This window comes from Triticum dicoccoides, chromosome 5A, assembly GCF_002162155.2.
Source record: "Triticum dicoccoides isolate Atlit2015 ecotype Zavitan chromosome 5A, WEW_v2.0, whole genome shotgun sequence".
NCBI lineage: Eukaryota > Viridiplantae > Streptophyta > Magnoliopsida > Poales > Poaceae > Triticum > Triticum dicoccoides.
The window spans coordinates 569,014,698-569,030,808 of NC_041388.1; the positions used below are offsets into that span (position 1 = coordinate 569,014,698).

The 16,111-nt window shown below is 46.1% G+C and overlaps 2 protein-coding genes and 1 pseudogene across 3 annotated transcripts; 1 reads left to right on the forward strand and 2 right to left on the reverse strand.

Annotated features, from left to right (window-relative positions):
- Nucleotides 1–2,424: 2,424 nt before the first annotated feature.
- Nucleotides 2,425–6,560, reverse strand: LOC119302907. 2 transcript variants are annotated; one of them, XM_037579956.1, is made up of 7 exons: nucleotides 6,457–6,560; nucleotides 5,036–5,090; nucleotides 4,846–4,900; nucleotides 4,718–4,740; nucleotides 4,527–4,637; nucleotides 3,165–3,242; nucleotides 2,425–2,738 (listed from the first exon to the last, which is right to left on the reverse strand). In XM_037579956.1, exons 3-7 carry the CDS (start codon nucleotides 4,861–4,863, stop codon nucleotides 2,624–2,626), a joined length of 345 nt encoding a protein of 114 aa, XP_037435853.1. In that variant the 5' UTR covers nucleotides 4,864–4,900; nucleotides 5,036–5,090; nucleotides 6,457–6,560; the 3' UTR covers nucleotides 2,425–2,623. The 2 variants fall into 2 exon arrangements, with proteins under 2 accessions (XP_037435853.1, XP_037435852.1); XM_037579955.1 differs by lacking the exon at nucleotides 6,457–6,560 and adding an exon at nucleotides 5,558–5,686.
- Nucleotides 6,561–6,563: 3 nt separating this feature from the next.
- Nucleotides 6,564–7,187, reverse strand: LOC119302906 (annotated as a pseudogene).
- An 821-nt stretch (nucleotides 7,188–8,008) lies between these two features.
- On the forward strand, nucleotides 8,009–13,261 carry LOC119302908 (NADPH--cytochrome P450 reductase-like). The gene is made up of 18 exons (XM_037579958.1): nucleotides 8,009–8,458; nucleotides 8,542–8,601; nucleotides 8,703–8,779; nucleotides 9,011–9,068; nucleotides 9,165–9,248; nucleotides 9,345–9,381; nucleotides 9,641–9,710; nucleotides 9,887–10,081; nucleotides 10,162–10,254; nucleotides 10,363–10,591; nucleotides 10,675–10,758; nucleotides 10,835–10,986; nucleotides 11,070–11,166; nucleotides 11,847–11,996; nucleotides 12,099–12,176; nucleotides 12,456–12,578; nucleotides 12,671–12,784; nucleotides 12,867–13,261. The coding sequence occupies exons 1-18, from the start codon at nucleotides 8,129–8,131 to the stop codon at nucleotides 12,945–12,947; spliced, it is 2,112 nt and encodes a 703-aa protein (XP_037435855.1). The 5' UTR covers nucleotides 8,009–8,128; the 3' UTR covers nucleotides 12,948–13,261.
- The last annotated feature ends 2,850 nt before the right edge of the window (nucleotides 13,262–16,111 follow it).

The following is a 16,111-nucleotide window of genomic DNA, read 5'->3' on the forward strand; positions in this document are numbered from 1 at the left end:
CCGTGCGGGCGGCGGCGAGCTTGGGCGGACGAGGCGGGCACGGCGGGAGCGAGGGCACAAGCACGGCGACGCGTCGGGCGCGACGGCGGGCATGCGGTCGCGACGGGAGCAAGGGCGTGCATGAGCAGGAGCGGCCGCGGCGGCGAGTTCGCTATGCTTGCTACGTGTTTGAAGAAATGACGGGGACGGACGGGTGAAATGGGGTAAACAGCGCTGTGTGGAGCGAGTTTGTCCGGCCTCTGTCCGGCATTTGTTCTCCCTATCTCTACCAATACTGACAAAATTCGGACAAAATGGGGTGAGTTTTAGGGTCGTGCGGTGGAGTTGGCGTTACAGTAATGGTGGGTGGCCATAGAAGTTGGGCGACCCGCCCCCCTTCCGCTCGCCCGCGCCGCCACGTGCGGTGGTCATGCATGCCGCTCGCTCTTGCCTCCGCTAGGGCTCTCCTACCCCTTTGCATGGTGGCCGTGGCACGGGACACGGCTACCCGGCAGGGGTGTCAGGCTTGACATGGGGCACCATGGCGGGGCAGTTCTGCCGTGGCTGCACGAAGTTTTCCTGGCGGCGCATACCGGCGGCAACATATCGGGCTACATGCAGTGACGGAGAACGCAAGCTGTGTGTCGCACGGGCCAACGATTGCGGCCATTTTTATCGGGTGGTGATGATTGTCGGCGGTGGTGGTGCGACTGGCCTCGTCTTGGCTCTTGGTGCGGGTAGTGGGGGCCTCGGGTGGAGAGACGCCATCTACGGTGGCGTTGCGGGCAGTCGTGTGCCGCCCGGCGACGCAGGGGCGGTGGTGATATCTCTTCCCATGGTTTCGAGCCGACGATGCATGGGATGGGTGTCGGACGCGCCCCGGCTACACCCGCGACGACGGTGGCTCCGACCCAAGGCCAGGGTTTTGAATTTCGGCCGTAAAAAATGGATTTCGGCCGAATTTCGGCCATCTCGGCCTAGGGCGAAATCTATCTTCCGCCGAAATTGGTCAAATTTGAGAAATTTTGGTCAAATTTTAATCAAATTTCAGTCAAAATTTGGTCAAATTTCGGCCGAAATTTTTAAAAACGACCGAAATTCGGCCATCTCGGCCTAGGGCGAGAAAAATCACAAAACGAAAATCAAAACGCTGCCCAAGGCTCGCTTTTCAGGGCAGACCAGATTTGTGCCCAAGGCGGGGCATGGCTCTCTCCCCGAGTAGGTGAGGTGTCTCTCCCTGCGGGTACTGTGGTCGTTGGTGGTGTTGCCCGAGGTCCTCAGGACGGTGATGGAGAGACATAGGTGTCGTGGTTTGGCGGCGGTGCGATCCGGATCGTCAACGTCTTCAATAGGCAACACAGATTTGATTCGTGGTGGATGATGTTTGGTAACGCGCGGGGTACGGGGGCTGACTTGGTCCGTGTTGCGCTCTTCTTGACTACTACCTGTTGCTGGCATTGTTTTGAGTTGGGCTCTCTGCGCAATGATGTATTAGCGCCGGTAACCACAAACATGGCGACATTTGAGTTTGCTCGACGGCGGTCGTTGACAATCACAGGGTTGTACCCTTGATCCACTGGTACAGACGCAGGTGTGGGTGGCTCCTATTGTGAAGTCGACCCAAACTCGATGGTTGATGTCGGGCTAGGAGTGGAAGGAGGTGCCTTTCACTCCTTCTACTGTGTTTTTGCGTGGTTGTGACGTGGATGATTGGCGGTGTCTATGAGCATGGACGTCGGGACGGCGACCCCGGATGGTGGTCCGCATGTTTGGGTCCCTGGAAGGCATCATGGTGGCGGCAATGGCTATGTCTCTTGATCTTTTGCGGCAAGGGGTGTACCGACGGCTGGCTCGGGCTTGTTCTCTGTCACGGGCAGTGGCGACGCCCAGATCGAGATCTGGTGGCATGTGCTAGCCATGCCGTTTTTGGGTGCATCGTGGCAGCATGAGTGAGATGTCGAGTGAAAGCCCCGCGCAATAAACCCAAGGTGTCGCGCTACTTTTGAGGGTGTTGTTGTGGTTTTTCTCTCTTCGTCAGGGTTTCGAGTGAAGACCTTTGTTTGTCTTGGATTCGAAGACGGTGACTTTCCACCTTCTGAGGATGCCGTTGTGGATTTTAGGTGTCACTAGTAAGCTTGCACGTGCAACTCACGTCTCAACTAATTTTAATATACAAATATATGTGAGAATAACATACATAGAAAGATGGTTTGGTTGCACTAAAAAATATTACAAATCAAGAAAATATTTTCAAGTAGCATCATATGCATAGAGCCAAAAATACACAATTATTTTTGATTTTACAGAAATTTCAAATTGTTCTGAAATTTTTCATTTTTTGTCAAAATTTGACAAAAAATGGGATGAATTAAATTTAAATGTATTTTCAAATCTATGTAAAACTTCGCCAGAATTATCAGTAGTATATTAGACAGAAAAATTGGCATCATTTAGGCATTGTCATGTCATCATGGGTACTCCACATTACAGAATTGCCACATAAATTTGGTGTCCACAATCCATGAGCCTGTCACATCATTATCACATATTACAAAGTAAAAGGCTCACAATACATTAGCCTCACACATGACCTCAATCCAAGGCTCACAATACATAAACCACACACATGAGCTCAATCCAAGGTTCACAATACATTATACATGAAGTGTTGCTTCAATTGATTTTGTTCTTGGTGCATTGAGCTCAGTTCCAGCTTGGAGAAGATCCTCATATTTTCCATCTTGGACGATATGACCATCCTTGAGCATGTGCCATGAGAAAAATAAAGCACAAATGAGAGACCAAGGGCCCATTATCCCATGAACATTCTAATGACAAATATTACAGAAGATGGCAAAACTTTCATGCAGAATCTGTTGTATTATTCTCATCAGGAAACATGATAAACAACACATCGAATTGAACAACTTAACTTGCTGATAAATTTGAAACAGCATATATACCATGTGCATTAGCCTCTAAAAAGTAGTGCTTCGATTGTAAGGATAATGTTATTACAAGTATGAAGTCAGCAGCTGGTATGAACCCGACTTGATGGGTTACAAGAATTACTGTTTTGCTAGCTAGTGCCCCCAATATATAATCCCGCGACACATAATCAGAACAGAGGCACCTTTAAAGAAAATATGCCTTTGTCACCAATGATCTGCGAATGACACGATTACCTGGCTATGTTGTATGCTTCTCTTGCTCTTGCAGGTATCGAGGTAAGAATCTGCTTTGCTCGAGATATAGAATCAGCACTGCAACAAGATGAGGCATCAGGTACCAATGCTAGTAATTCTTGAAAGTGGATACCAATGATGGTTACTCAGGTTGTCAAAATCATGAAATATTAAAATATAACAAATTTGTACTTATACATCAGGCATAAAAAAAAGAGTTAATTGCACTATTAAGACATAAACTTGCAGCGCCGGTACAATTTCAAACAAAAACTTGCAAAATGACTCAACCGGGCCCGTAAAATTGCTTTGCGGGACAACAAATTAATTATCACTTAAGATGTATTTTTAAAATAGAACAGCAGAGGGTGGAGTCATGTTGCTGCGTAAATACATAATATATATGTTCCATCCATTAGGTCTCCGATAGTTTGTAAAATAAGAACATTGAATCTACTGATTAATCCCCCAACATCCCATTGTCAAACATAACAAGTAATTAGAGAAGATAATTTTGTCATGATACTTCTTAATACAACATGATTTCAGTATACAACATATATTGATCCCAAGAAAAAAAATCTGGTTGAAAAAGAAAATAGAACTACAATTTAGACCGGTCAGTATAACATACTACCGTAGGTTGTTCCCTCTTTCCTCATGATGGCACGTAAATTTCTCCCACGCACTCTCTGTATACTCTCCGTTTCTTGTGATTCAGATTAAAGGGTAATCTGTCAAATAGGCATATAAATACATTGCTTAGAAGTTGAAAACAATATGTAGTTCCATTTAATTCTAGAAAGCTAGTACTATAATATGATATTTGGGAAACGCTTGCCTGCTATCAGCCGCCTCCTCTATGTGACGCGTGCACACGGGTCCTTTGCGTCACTACATACAGGAGGCATAATCTCTATGCCACAGAATATACCATTAATTATCATGGTTGAGGATAGCAAAATACAAACCCCAAAGTGAGATATATCCAGAGAATTTAAGTCTCTCAGTGTAAAAAAATCTGGCCAAAATATATACCTTTTGAAAGGAAATCATGTCCTAAATGAATAGCCTGCACGCCGCACAAAATATTAAATGTCTCCTAAATATGTAGAATAGTTATAGCTCCTGTCGGGTGGGCGGGCGGTGCAGGTCTGTCTGGGCCAAGAAAAGGCTTCGCTGACCTCTATTTGCAAACAAAATTTTAATGCAAACTTTAATGTAGTTGCACGTTCATGGCTGATCAGGCATAAATGAATGATTGAGATGGAACTAAAATATCAAACTATAATTGTTGAATGATTGGTAATGCGACTCGTAATCAGAATAACAAAGGAGATAAAAACATATGAAACTCGATACCCTTTAGAAACAAATGTCACCCGCTCCTTCCTCGGCAGCTTTGTGTCAATCTCATCACCCACGTTCACAAGAACAACTCCCATGTGCGACCAAATGTGACCCGTCTCTAGCCTGCAGGCATGCAAGTGAGATGGATGTTGACTTGCTCTTGCATGAGTAGTAGATGATCCTTATGAATCTTGTTCAAATACCTCACTGTGCCAGCTTCATCTTGCTGTAAGTGTTTAGAGTATACAGCAAATACTTATTCAGGCTTTACCACAAAAGTAGAATGCAATTGTTAGACACATCTATTTTTTTGCATAACCAGCAGGCACACCTCATGCTTACTTCCCATAGCAAACTCTCGTGCAGAAGCATGTTGGGCACATCACCTGGAAGGCACAAACATGCATGAATTAGGATAGCCTGGGTATATCAGCTTTTAATTCTTTTGCATATAAACATACTACTACAGTAAAGTGTGCCACTAAGGTATATGCGTATAGCTACGGATGTTTCCAGTATACCTGAATATTTTGCTTGGCCATCAACATGTTTGAATGACGGAACATCTCCAGTTAACTGTCAAAAGTCATCTTAAAAAATTACAGGGATCTTGAAGGTAAAAGGTGGCAAGTCCACACTAAGAAAATTTAGCAATACACTGGAAATACTGATGGATACTCATGGACATAAGTTCTCTAGAGTATATTAGTCATTGACATATTAGAACCTCGCATGATATTAGTCAATTATTAGCCATTGAATTTCAGGTTGTCTGTGTGGTAAAAGTATTACCATCTAAAATTCCTTACATATGCTAATGCAGGGCCGACCATTGCTCTACTTGTTAACGGATTTTAGACAAAAGCACACCATAGATGTTCCGGTACAGAAAGACAAAGCTCCTCCAGGTTGTACGGATGCCTAGAAATGTAGTATAACAAACAAGACGTGCTCTTTTTGGAATTTCAAATAGCGTGGCCTCATAGAAAAGCTCATGCGCGTGACTGATCAAACTGGTCATGGCATAATAAGAAAGCACGCACCGTATCGGGCTAGGATGTTCTCATTCTACAAGATTTGGCCGTTGTGGATCAGCCGATGGTGTGGCGGCCACACCTTAGAGCTCTTGGGACGACCACCTTGAACATCCGGACGGTGGTAACCAGGTCGGCCACGGACTTGGAGCCAGGGCCGGTCCTGAGAATTTAGGGGCCTGGGGAAAGACAACAAAAAGGGGCCCTAACCCCTAAGGCCACATAAACATATGCTGTTTTTTTTTTCTATTTCAGTTGCAAATAAATACTCGATACATTATAATTTTGTTGCCTTATCATCTTAGTTATTCAGAAAAGTGGGTTCATAAACATTCACAGTAAAAGTTGCAGTCAATTGGCATGTTTTTTATTAGGTGAATAAGTAACAGTTTTGTGCTTACTCAATATATTGTCATCCTATAATTTTTCATTAGGTTGTTCCTCAGCAGTAACTAAGCTAGTTGTTCTGAATTCCTAGCAGTAGAAGTATTCGTCTGTATTCTAACAAATTGTTTATGCTCCTTTCGAGGCCTCAGTCAAGTCATATGCCAGTTTTCATTCTCATTACCAGATGGATATACTAACAATCTTGCTAATTAGCACACAAATATATAGGGTACAAGTAATTAAGAACACTGCTGATCAAATAAAAAAATTCTAAGAAAGGTATGGAGCAAGATATTTGGATGGCTAGAAAAATATAAATTGCTAAATTTTGTTGCTGCTTACAAGTCACGAACATGCTCTCAGTTCCTCTTTTCGAATCCCAATCAAAACATGAAATCAGAGTGAGAAAGAGATATGTATGAGGATGATCTTTATGAATGAATGAACGATCTCACAAGACTATAGAAGAGGGAATTTTTGAGTTGAGAAGCGATTAATCACAATCTGGAAAATCGTAATACCTTCTTCCACTAATTGCGCCCTGCAGCCGGAAATCTCGATTAGACGTCCTCATACATATCTGTGAGGCGTTCTCGACCTTGGCAAGGCCGAGTCTCAGGCTGATTTGTTTCCAATTGGGGAAGAGATGGAATTAAGCCGAGAAGATTGCGTGTGTGACAAGCCGAGGATGAACATCATGTACGCACAGGCAGCTCGCCCGGGCAGCTCTGGGTCAGGTCCTTGCAGCAGGCCAAGACGGGGCAGTTGTCGCGGCCCTTGTGCGGGGTCACGGAGAGGCCCACGTTGAAGCCGTCCACCACGCTCACCCCGTAGGACGATTGCTCGTTGCCGCCGTGGTGGAGGGAGACCTGCGGTGGAGAACTGGAGCCGCCCGCCGCAGTCGCCTGTCGCGCAGCCGGTGCGCGCCCAGATGCGGCTGGACCAGGCGTGGGTGGGCGCCGGGAAGGAGCGGTGGGAGAGCGACGGGAGGAAGAAGCCGCCCCCCTCCAGGACCTCACTGCCGGCGTTCCCCTGGATGCCCGGCCAGATCGGGTTCACGACGGTCAGGGTCATCGGTGGTATGCGTGCGGAGCGGACGACATGCTAGGGGCGGCGATGCGGGTGCAGGGAGGGCGGCTTGGCACCGGGGATGCGGGGACGGGGAGGTGAGGCGCCGATCGGGAGAGGAGGGAGGTTGGGGATGGAGCGCTCTTGTGCATGCGAACGTGCGAGGAGGAAGTGGTGCGCGGCGTGCGTGCGATCAGTCTAAGGGCATGTTTGGATTGTCGTTTCCACTCAAATACCCTTGTAAAAAATATACGGACCTCCGTCGGCCGTTTCATTTCCAGCCGAAACTCCTTCGCAGCTCGGTAAATTACACCTGTAAGTTAAATACCGGTGTATTCAACATCCAATCCAAGCGCGCCCTAAGCAGTTTTTCTCAGAAGAGGTGGAGGAGTTTAGGAGTGGCAGGGTGGGTAATTAAAGTGTAAAACATGTTTGATATGTTGGAGTGATTTAGACCATCAGATCATATGCTTCAATGGATAAGATGACTTGGTTCTCCGTCCTCTCTCCTTTTATAGTGGCAGTAGATACGGTGTGTAGTGCCCCTGTTTTTATCTTTCGGTAATGTAGATGTAGTACCATTTGACGGTGTACTTTGGTATGAGGCCCCGAGCGTCCGTGACCAGAGGAAAAGAGCGTGTCAACGTATAGGCAGACAACTCATTCCACGGTCAAGAAGGCGACGCTGAACCGTTCGTTCATCCGTGAGAGCCAGGCTCCCCCGCTGCGACCGCGAGAGTAGGTGGGAATGCCTCGCCTTCATCATCAAGTCAAAGGAAAAAAAAAGGGGGTGCACCGTAGAGGTAGGTAGGTGGGGAAGTTTCCAGCGCCCGGTCCGAACCTGCGGCCGGCCGCGGCCGCGCGTGTCACCGCGCCGCACCGCAAACCAGACCGGAGTTGAGTGGGTCGCCCCGCACCACCAACCCCGCCCTTCCTTTTCCGGGCTTAAAACCTCCACCCGTTTTGACGCGACAACAAACACAAATCGCCTACATCCACCACTAGTACTCGTACACGCACGCGCCGAGCCTCTCTGCCCCGCCCGCCCGCACGCCTCGATCCCATCGAACGAACGCGTAGCGCGCGCGCACCGCCCCCTCCCCCCTCCGCCAATCCGCCGCCGCCATGGACTCCGCCCCGGGGATGAGGGACTCGGCGCTGGACCTGCTGGCGGCACTGCTGACCGGCCGGGCCCCGGCGGCCGCCCAGGACGACGGGGGCCAGAACCGCCGCCTGCTCGCGCTGCTCGCCACCTCCCTCGCCGTGCTCGTCGGCTGCGGCGTCGCGCTCCTCTTCCGCCGCTCCTCCTCCTCCGCCGCGCCGCTCGCCCGGCAGGCCGCCGCGGCCAAGCCCCTCGCCGCCAAGAAGGACCAGGAGCCCGACCCCGACGACGGCCGCCAGCGGGTCGCCCTCTTCTTCGGCACCCAGACCGGCACCGCCGAGGGCTTCGCCAAGGTACGCTCGCTCGTCCCTCTCAGCACTGATGCCTCCTCCCCCCTCCCGTGCAACAATCTGACCTCCCTGCTCTGCTATGCTAGGCGCTCGCGGAGGAGGCCAAGGCCAGGTACGACAAGGCCGTCTTCAAGGTGCTCGATCTGGTACGATCTCTTATCTTAACCTCGCCCCCGACGCTGCTTCTTCTTAAAGCCCCTCCCCTCCTCCCCTCCTCTCATAGTACGTTTGATTTGTTGGGATTCAGGATGATTACGCCGCCGAGGACGACGAGTACGAGGAGAAGCTCAAGAAGGAGAACATCGCCTTCTTCTTCCTCGCAACGTAAGGATCACCGGTTTCCATCTGCAACTCTTACTGACTTCGTTACAGCACTAGTGGATTTGCTTGCTTAATAAATTACTCTACACGTGTTAAGCAAGGAAGTAATGAATATTTGTTTGCTCCAGACAATTGCTAATCAAACCAGCACTTGCTAAAGCTGAGGGCAACCCCCTTTTTTTTGTCTAATCTAAAAAGCAAAATTGCTGATGGGCGTCCTTGTCGCTGTTGTAGGTACGGGGATGGTGAGCCAACCGACAATGCGGCCAGATTCTACAAATGGTTCTCTGAGGTCCGTTTGATTACACGTACTTTCTGGTGGTGCAGCTCCGAATGTGCATTTTCTCACGGTTGGTATTGATGGCTGCTTTGTTTGGTCCGACTACAGGGGAACGAGAGGGGTGAGTGGTTGAGCAACCTCAAGTTCGGGGTGTTTGCTCTTGGGAATAGGCAGTACGAGCATTTCAACAAGGTCTGCCCCCTTGCCCTCTATTGATCTGAGGCATACATGCACTCTTACATGTAAACTTACTCTGTGCTTTTGCTTTCAAATGTTTCCAAACTGAAGGTCGGAAAGGAGGTTGATCAGCTCCTCGCTGAACAAGGTAAACAAAAAACAGAATGAATGACCAATTCAATTTATCGTAGCTCAGTTCACCTACATTTCAATATTATGACACAGTGCTCTTTTGAGAAATTATATAACTAGATAGGCCTGTAATTGTTTTGCCATGTATGATTAGTTTTGAGTTAGATGTTGTGAATCATCTGCAACATGACTCCATCATTACACGTTTTTTCCTAGTTTTGTTGTCGCCTTTGTCATCTGCTAGTGGTTAACTTCTGTCCATGATGTTTCTCCAGGTGGAAAGCGCATAGTTCCTGTTGGCCTTGGAGATGACGATCAATGCATTGAGGATGACTTCAACGCCTGGTATGTACGGCAACGAGCTTAACCTCGATCTGAACTTTCCAAATCAGGACAGTTGGTAGCCTTTCATTTTATCGGCTTGTGCATGGTGGTCCTGTTTCTGCACATACCTTGATCTCAACTTTAGACCTTGAGAGTCTTACAAATCGGAAGCTAATGGTTTGTTGCTTGGACTACAGGAAGGAACTGCTGTGGCCAGAATTGGACAAACTGCTCCGCGTTGAAGATAATTCTTCAGCAGCACAATCTCCTTACACGGCCGCTATTCCACAATATAGAATTGTGCTTACCAAACCAGAGGATGCCACACATATCAACAAGTCTTTCAGTCTTAGCAATGGTCATGTTGTCTATGACAGTCAACATCCTTGCAGGTATGCCCTTCTTGCTTTTATGTGACTAGACCCATTTTTTTAATTATTATGAGTGAACTCTGACCACACTTCTTTTCCAGGGCAAATGTGGCTGTGCGACGGGAGCTTCACACACCAGCTTCCGACCGGTCCTGCATTCATTTGGAGTTTGATATTGCAGGAACTAGCCTCACGTAAGCATATTGAAGGATCTAGCTCTGTCAGTTTTTGAGAATAGGAGGTGATAACCAGTTTATGTGATTGGTCTTTAGACAGCTGATTATTCCTAATTTTCATTCCAGATATGAGACTGGAGATCATGTTGGTGTGTACGCAGAAAATTCAATTGAGACTGTAGAGGAGGCAGAAAAGCTATTAGATTATTCACCAGATACTTATTTCTCAATTTATGCTGACCAAGAGGATGGCACTCCACTTTTTGGGGGCTCTTTGCCACCTCCTTTCCCATCTCCCTGTACTGTGAGGGTTGCACTTGCCAGATATGCCGATCTGTTGAATTCACCTAAAAAGGTGAATATTTTGTTTCTGCGTATTTGTTCTCTCGCTGCATCATATGTTTGTATTCATAAATATTTTCTGATGGGTTGCTGCAGAGTGTTTTACTTGCTTTGGCTGCTCATGCATCTGACCCCAAAGAGGCCGAGCGGCTCAGACATCTAGCATCTCCTGCTGGAAAGGTTGGTTTATAATCTAGGATAAATTCATACTCTCCAATAATGCTGTCATCTTTCTCACATGAATTTCATTGGTCAGAAGGAGTATTCTCAGTGGATAATCGCTAGTCAAAGAAGTCTCTTGGAAGTTATTTCGGAGTTTCCATCGGCAAAGCCTCCGCTTGGTGTCTTCTTTGCAGCTATTGCTCCTCGCCTTCAGCCGAGATACTACTCAATATCTTCCTCACCAAGGTATCTTGTCTTTGAAATAGTTCCCTATGTTACATAAACAAATTGATTAGTCAGTCAAGTTTCATGATATCGTATCGTTGCAGAATGGCACCTACAAGAATTCATGTAACATGTTCACTAGTTCATGGGCAAACCCCAACTGGAAGGATCCATAAAGGAGTTTGTTCTACTTGGATGAAGGTATACTCCTGTCTCTTCATGGTCACAGGGCAGAACTTTGTTCCTATAATATGGTTACAAGCATGGAAACTTTTTGACCTTTGGCATGATAATTGAATTTGTCCCCTATTGCTCACTTTGATGTTTGGACTCAACCCCCATTTGCTGAATCTATCCTGAACATGTCGAGGCAACTTCCATTATTTTTCCCTTGAGAACTCCTTAAATCACACATATTTCCCCAGGTTTAATGATGTTTGACTGAAATTTCTAGTTCAGTCTGCTGGCCTTGCTTTGTATGTTTATAGGTCAACGTAATCATCTGCTATTAATCATTCTCACATTTTCATCGTGAGCTTCCCCTCTGTGGCCATGTAAATTAATTAAATGGATGATACCATGTAGCTCATTTCGATCAATGACACAACCTTGCACTACTGCCTTCGAATTAGAATCACATTGTAGGTCTTTTACTCAACAGTATGATACGAGTTCTCACTACATATTTTTGTATCTCTTGTCTTATATAGGTGGTCACGCAAACATTTGTACTTTGAGATGTGTGTGCAGTCATTTTAAAATCATAATGATTCGTATGTTCTATGTAGCCAAGTATTTTTTAAAATCATTTGAAATATCTGCCAGTGACCATCTTGCGTCTAGTAAACGTTTGTCTTATGATCCTACGTGGCTACACGCAGAATTCAACTCCCTCGGAAGAGAGCCAAGAATGTAGCTGGGCTCCAATTTTTGTGAGGCAGTCAAACTTCAAATTGCCTGCTGATCCCACAGTGCCTATTATAATGGTAGGCCCTGGGACTGGCCTTGCACCTTTCAGGGGTTTCTTACAGGTTTGTTTTGTCTTCCCCTTTTGGTTTCTCTTGCATTGTGCTTCAAGCTTTGTCACTCTTTAGTATGTTAACATTCATATCGAATCCATTTGGCATTGACAGGAAAGATTAGCTTTAAAAGAGTCTGGGGTAGAACTGGGCTGTGCCATCCTCTTCTTCGGGTGCAGAAACCGCCAGATGGTAATGACCCCTGCTATTTAGCTTCATCTACTGTTATTGTAAGGAACTGTCATGATTTGTGAACCCCGCCAGCATGCAGGTCATCCATAGTAAATATGGCATGGCAGATTCTTACATATATCTGCCCAAATATTATTCTATGCCTCTTAGCTCCTTGGCGCCTGTCAGGAAACTTTTCTGCATTTGTGTTTTATACATCTAGTAAAGGATCTCATGGGCTGATTAAAAACACTATCTAACTTGTTTGGAAATTGCCTGACCAAAATTTCTTTTCTACAGGACTTCATATACGAGGATGAGCTGAACAATTTTGCCGAATCCGGAGCCCTGTCTGAGTTGGTTGTCGCCTTTTCTCGTGAGGGTCCTACAAAAGAGTACGTCCAACACAAAATGGCAGAGAAGGTAACCTGTTTATACATGTCCTGTCGTTGATTTGGTACAAATAATCCTTTGTTTTCCTTGCTTGACCATGCACGTGTAAACAATCTTCGCAGGCTGCAGAGCTGTGGAGCATTGTTTCCCAGGGCGGCTATGTGTATGTCTGCGGTGACGCCAAGGGCATGGCAAGAGACGTGCACCGCGCCCTGCACACAATAGTTCAGGAACAGGTGACGCAACACACATCCATTTCGGTCTGGGGGAGTTCCTGTTGGTTCCCTGAACTGACGGGTCGTTTGCTTTTCATTGCAGGGCTCTCTGGACAGCTCCAAGACGGAGAGCTACGTGAAAAACCTTCAGACGGAAGGGAGATACCTGAGAGACGTCTGGTAACAATTGCAGAAACGGAAGAATGATTCATTCAACACCACTTAGGAAATCTAGCGAAATGATGGACCGAACATGAGAAATGCGGCTCCGATTTCGAATATGATTGGCGCCCGTTTTTCAGGTCTGTATGGAGCATATATATATAGTAGCTATAGTAGTGGGATTTTTTGTTGTTGTATAGGAAACTCCAGCTAGGTACTGCTGTAGTATTATTTGTGGAACGGAGGATGACGATTCATCGATTGTTTGTGATGTCTGGAATTGAAGCTAAATAAAGGTGCCCATTCGCATGCCAGCTAATTTAACCAGTTATTGTTCAACAGCTGTACCTGTACGCATACGTGCCCCCCTTGTTATAAATGAGGAAAATGGACTAGAGTTGGCAAAAAGAGTGTTGAATTTTAGCAGCCATCCAAACGAAAACAATTCTGCCTTCACCAAAATTCTAGTAGGGTCCACTTTGGACACAAGGCAAACATACCAGACAAGATCACCTACGCTGCTGTATGTCATCTTCCCTGCACAAGCCAAATTTGCATAGTTTCGCGAAAACATACATGGTGTGGATTCGTACGAAGATGGTTTTTTAGGGGTCCTACACATGTTTTTTCTGAGAAACAGGAGTACCCGATCTTAGTGAAGGCCAACTTGGGCCGCCGCCCTCTAGACCACCAGCCCAGAAGCCTTAGTAATTGGCCCATATAAGCAGTGAAATTGGCTGAAATCTTTGTTCTGGCCGCCACTCCGCAGCCCATCAGCCCAGATGATTTTTTAATGATAATCCCTTAGTAATTGGCCCGTATAAGCAGTGAAATAGGCTCAAATCTTGCTCTGGCAGGCACCCCCCGTCCCAGACCAGCCCCTCAACATTTTGGCCGAGCTCCGCCACTGGACCCACACTTGCACGCCTTGATTACCTCAAAAAAAAAAACTTGCACGCCTTGATTTGCCATTTTAACATTATGGGTGCGATGTTGGAATTTTAAATTGTGGAAGCCAGTACTCACTTGATCTTTCCATCCTCCATGCTAGAGGAACCGTGGGCCGATCTGCGACAGGGAGATAGCACCTTGAACTGCAGGAATTAATTAATGTGTCGTGTTTCTCTTCATGATCGATTTCAATATTTAGGAAGCTCGTACCGAAAATGCAGCGTACGTTTAAAGTCAGTAATTCAAAAAAAATAGTTTTTATGTTCTCTCTTTTTTGTGTGGAAGAGTTCATATGCTTTGGGTGAACAGTAAGGCAGAAAAAAAGGTAAAGAAAAATCAACTAAATCTAGAAAATGTAAGCAACAAACAAATTCTTGTCTTCTAACTCCAGGCTATTTTTTGTGAAGGAAGAATATGTGTGGTGATTTGAGAAAATAAGTGTCCTTCAAAAGCATTTTAGAGCAACTGTTAGGGCTGCTGTCCATCAGTGGAGGCTGGCTTGATTTAGTCCCACCTCGCTTACGGGAGGAGGCCATGACCAACTTATAAGGGAGAGTATCCCTCCTCCTTTCAGTCCGGGCTTTTGGGATGGAGTGGGCTCTCCACTGAATGTTGGCCCATGTGCGCATAAACGTCCAGAACGTAAGTAGAGTGTGGGCTAGATCGAGTTGGACGCTAACATCTGGTATCAGAGCCAACATCGTCAAAGCTGGCTTGGTTTAGTCCCACCTCGCTTACGGAAGGAGGCCATGACCAACTTATAAGGGAGAGTATCCCTCCTCCTTTCAGTCCGGGCTTTTGGGATGGAGTGAGCTCTCCACTGAATGTTGACCCATGTGCGCATAAACGTTCAGAACGTAAGTAGAGTGTGGGCTAGATCGAGTTGGACGCTAACAGCAACCTTTTCTTGCTTCACCACACACGTCTTTTCATCGCGAAATAAATACTTATAATTAGAACAGACGAAAAAACGTGTACATTGTAAAAATAAATTGAGAATTTTAACCTTTGTTACTATTCATTTAGATTTTACAGTTCATGGAGGGGCATATGAGCTCGAACTCAAACTTGAATTTCCGAAAAAAGGAATACATCCAAAGATATACACCCGTCACATTTGCATCGTATCGCTACTCGTTTTGCTAACATCAACTTAGTTAGCTTCTCCATTAATTGGCATATTAGTGGGTATATGCATGAACGCCAAACTTAGGCGAGCGATGGATTCGATCCACAGGTAAGATAATGAACTTTCTCATGCGTATAAGAAGCCGCTAAAGAGAAATCCAACGGAAGGCGCCATGCATGCTCATCGATCAGAGCCACGCATGCATCTTTGGCTGAGCCCTGGATTCGCGGATGTTGTCAAGGAAACAAACTAATTAGGCCAAAAGTTCTAATCAAGAAACAGACTTTTCGTCAGGAGGAAGTTTTTTTTTTTGAGGGGTCGTCAGGAGGAAGTTAAGGGATAGTTCCCACCCCAATTACTCTACTCTTTAGTCAAGTGAAGGGCACCACAATACTGTCACCACACTAACATGCATTTTTTTCTTTCAAGAAACCACCACTCCCTCCGTACCAAAATATAAGACATTTTTGCAGTTAACGTCTTATACTTTGGTACCGAGGTAGTACTATATGAGAAGTCGCTATAGCAGTAGCGAAGAAGTAAAGAGCGTTCAAACAAAAAGGCGCTAGCCATGCACACCAAGCGCTCACAACGTCTCAAGGGAACTACAATGGAGCAGACTACCGGCCATTAGTTAGTTTGGGTGACGTGGCTGCCAACAATACAATATCCCTTAAAAAAACAATACAATAGATTTTTGTGAACATATGTTGATGGGTAGGTTTTTCCTTTTTTTAGACCTTCTAGACGCATGGATGCAATGGGGCGGATTATTTGGGCCTTGTGCTCGGAACAGATGCATGAGTTGAGTGTGCCATTTAACTTTTCCGTGTTTTATGCTGTCTGAATTAGGTGTGGCTTTGTACACTGATGTGACTGGCCTGCATGCATGCATGTCCATCGACGTCGATGCATCCGTATTTTCGGTCCGGAGCGTGCGTACATTTTCTCTTCGCCGGTCGTCACCCGGCACTCACTCTGGGTGCATACGTTTTCGGCACATAAACGGTCTGCTGGCTGTATGCATCGTTCTAATACAGAGGCTACGATAAACCTTCTTTTTTTTAAAAAGGCGGTCTGCTGGCTTTCTGTACCCACCACTAGCT

Coding starts and splice junctions, on each gene's coding strand:
- LOC119302907 (XM_037579956.1), bottom strand. Junction 3,243..4,526: donor GTGACATTTGTTTCTAAAGG/GTATCGAGTTTC, acceptor ATCTTGTTGCAG/TGCTGATTCTATATCTCGAG. Junction 2,739..3,164: donor GAAGCATACAACATAGCCAG/GTAATCGTGTCA, acceptor CACATGCTCAAG/GATGGTCATATCGTCCAAGA.
- LOC119302908 (XM_037579958.1), top strand. CDS start 8,129: ATGGACTCCGCCCCGGGGATGAGGGACTCGGCGCTGGACCTGCTGGCG. Junction 8,780..9,010: donor GCCTTCTTCTTCCTCGCAAC/GTAAGGATCACC, acceptor TCGCTGTTGTAG/GTACGGGGATGGTGAGCCAA. Junction 9,711..9,886: donor GAGGATGACTTCAACGCCTG/GTATGTACGGCA, acceptor CTTGGACTACAG/GAAGGAACTGCTGTGGCCAG.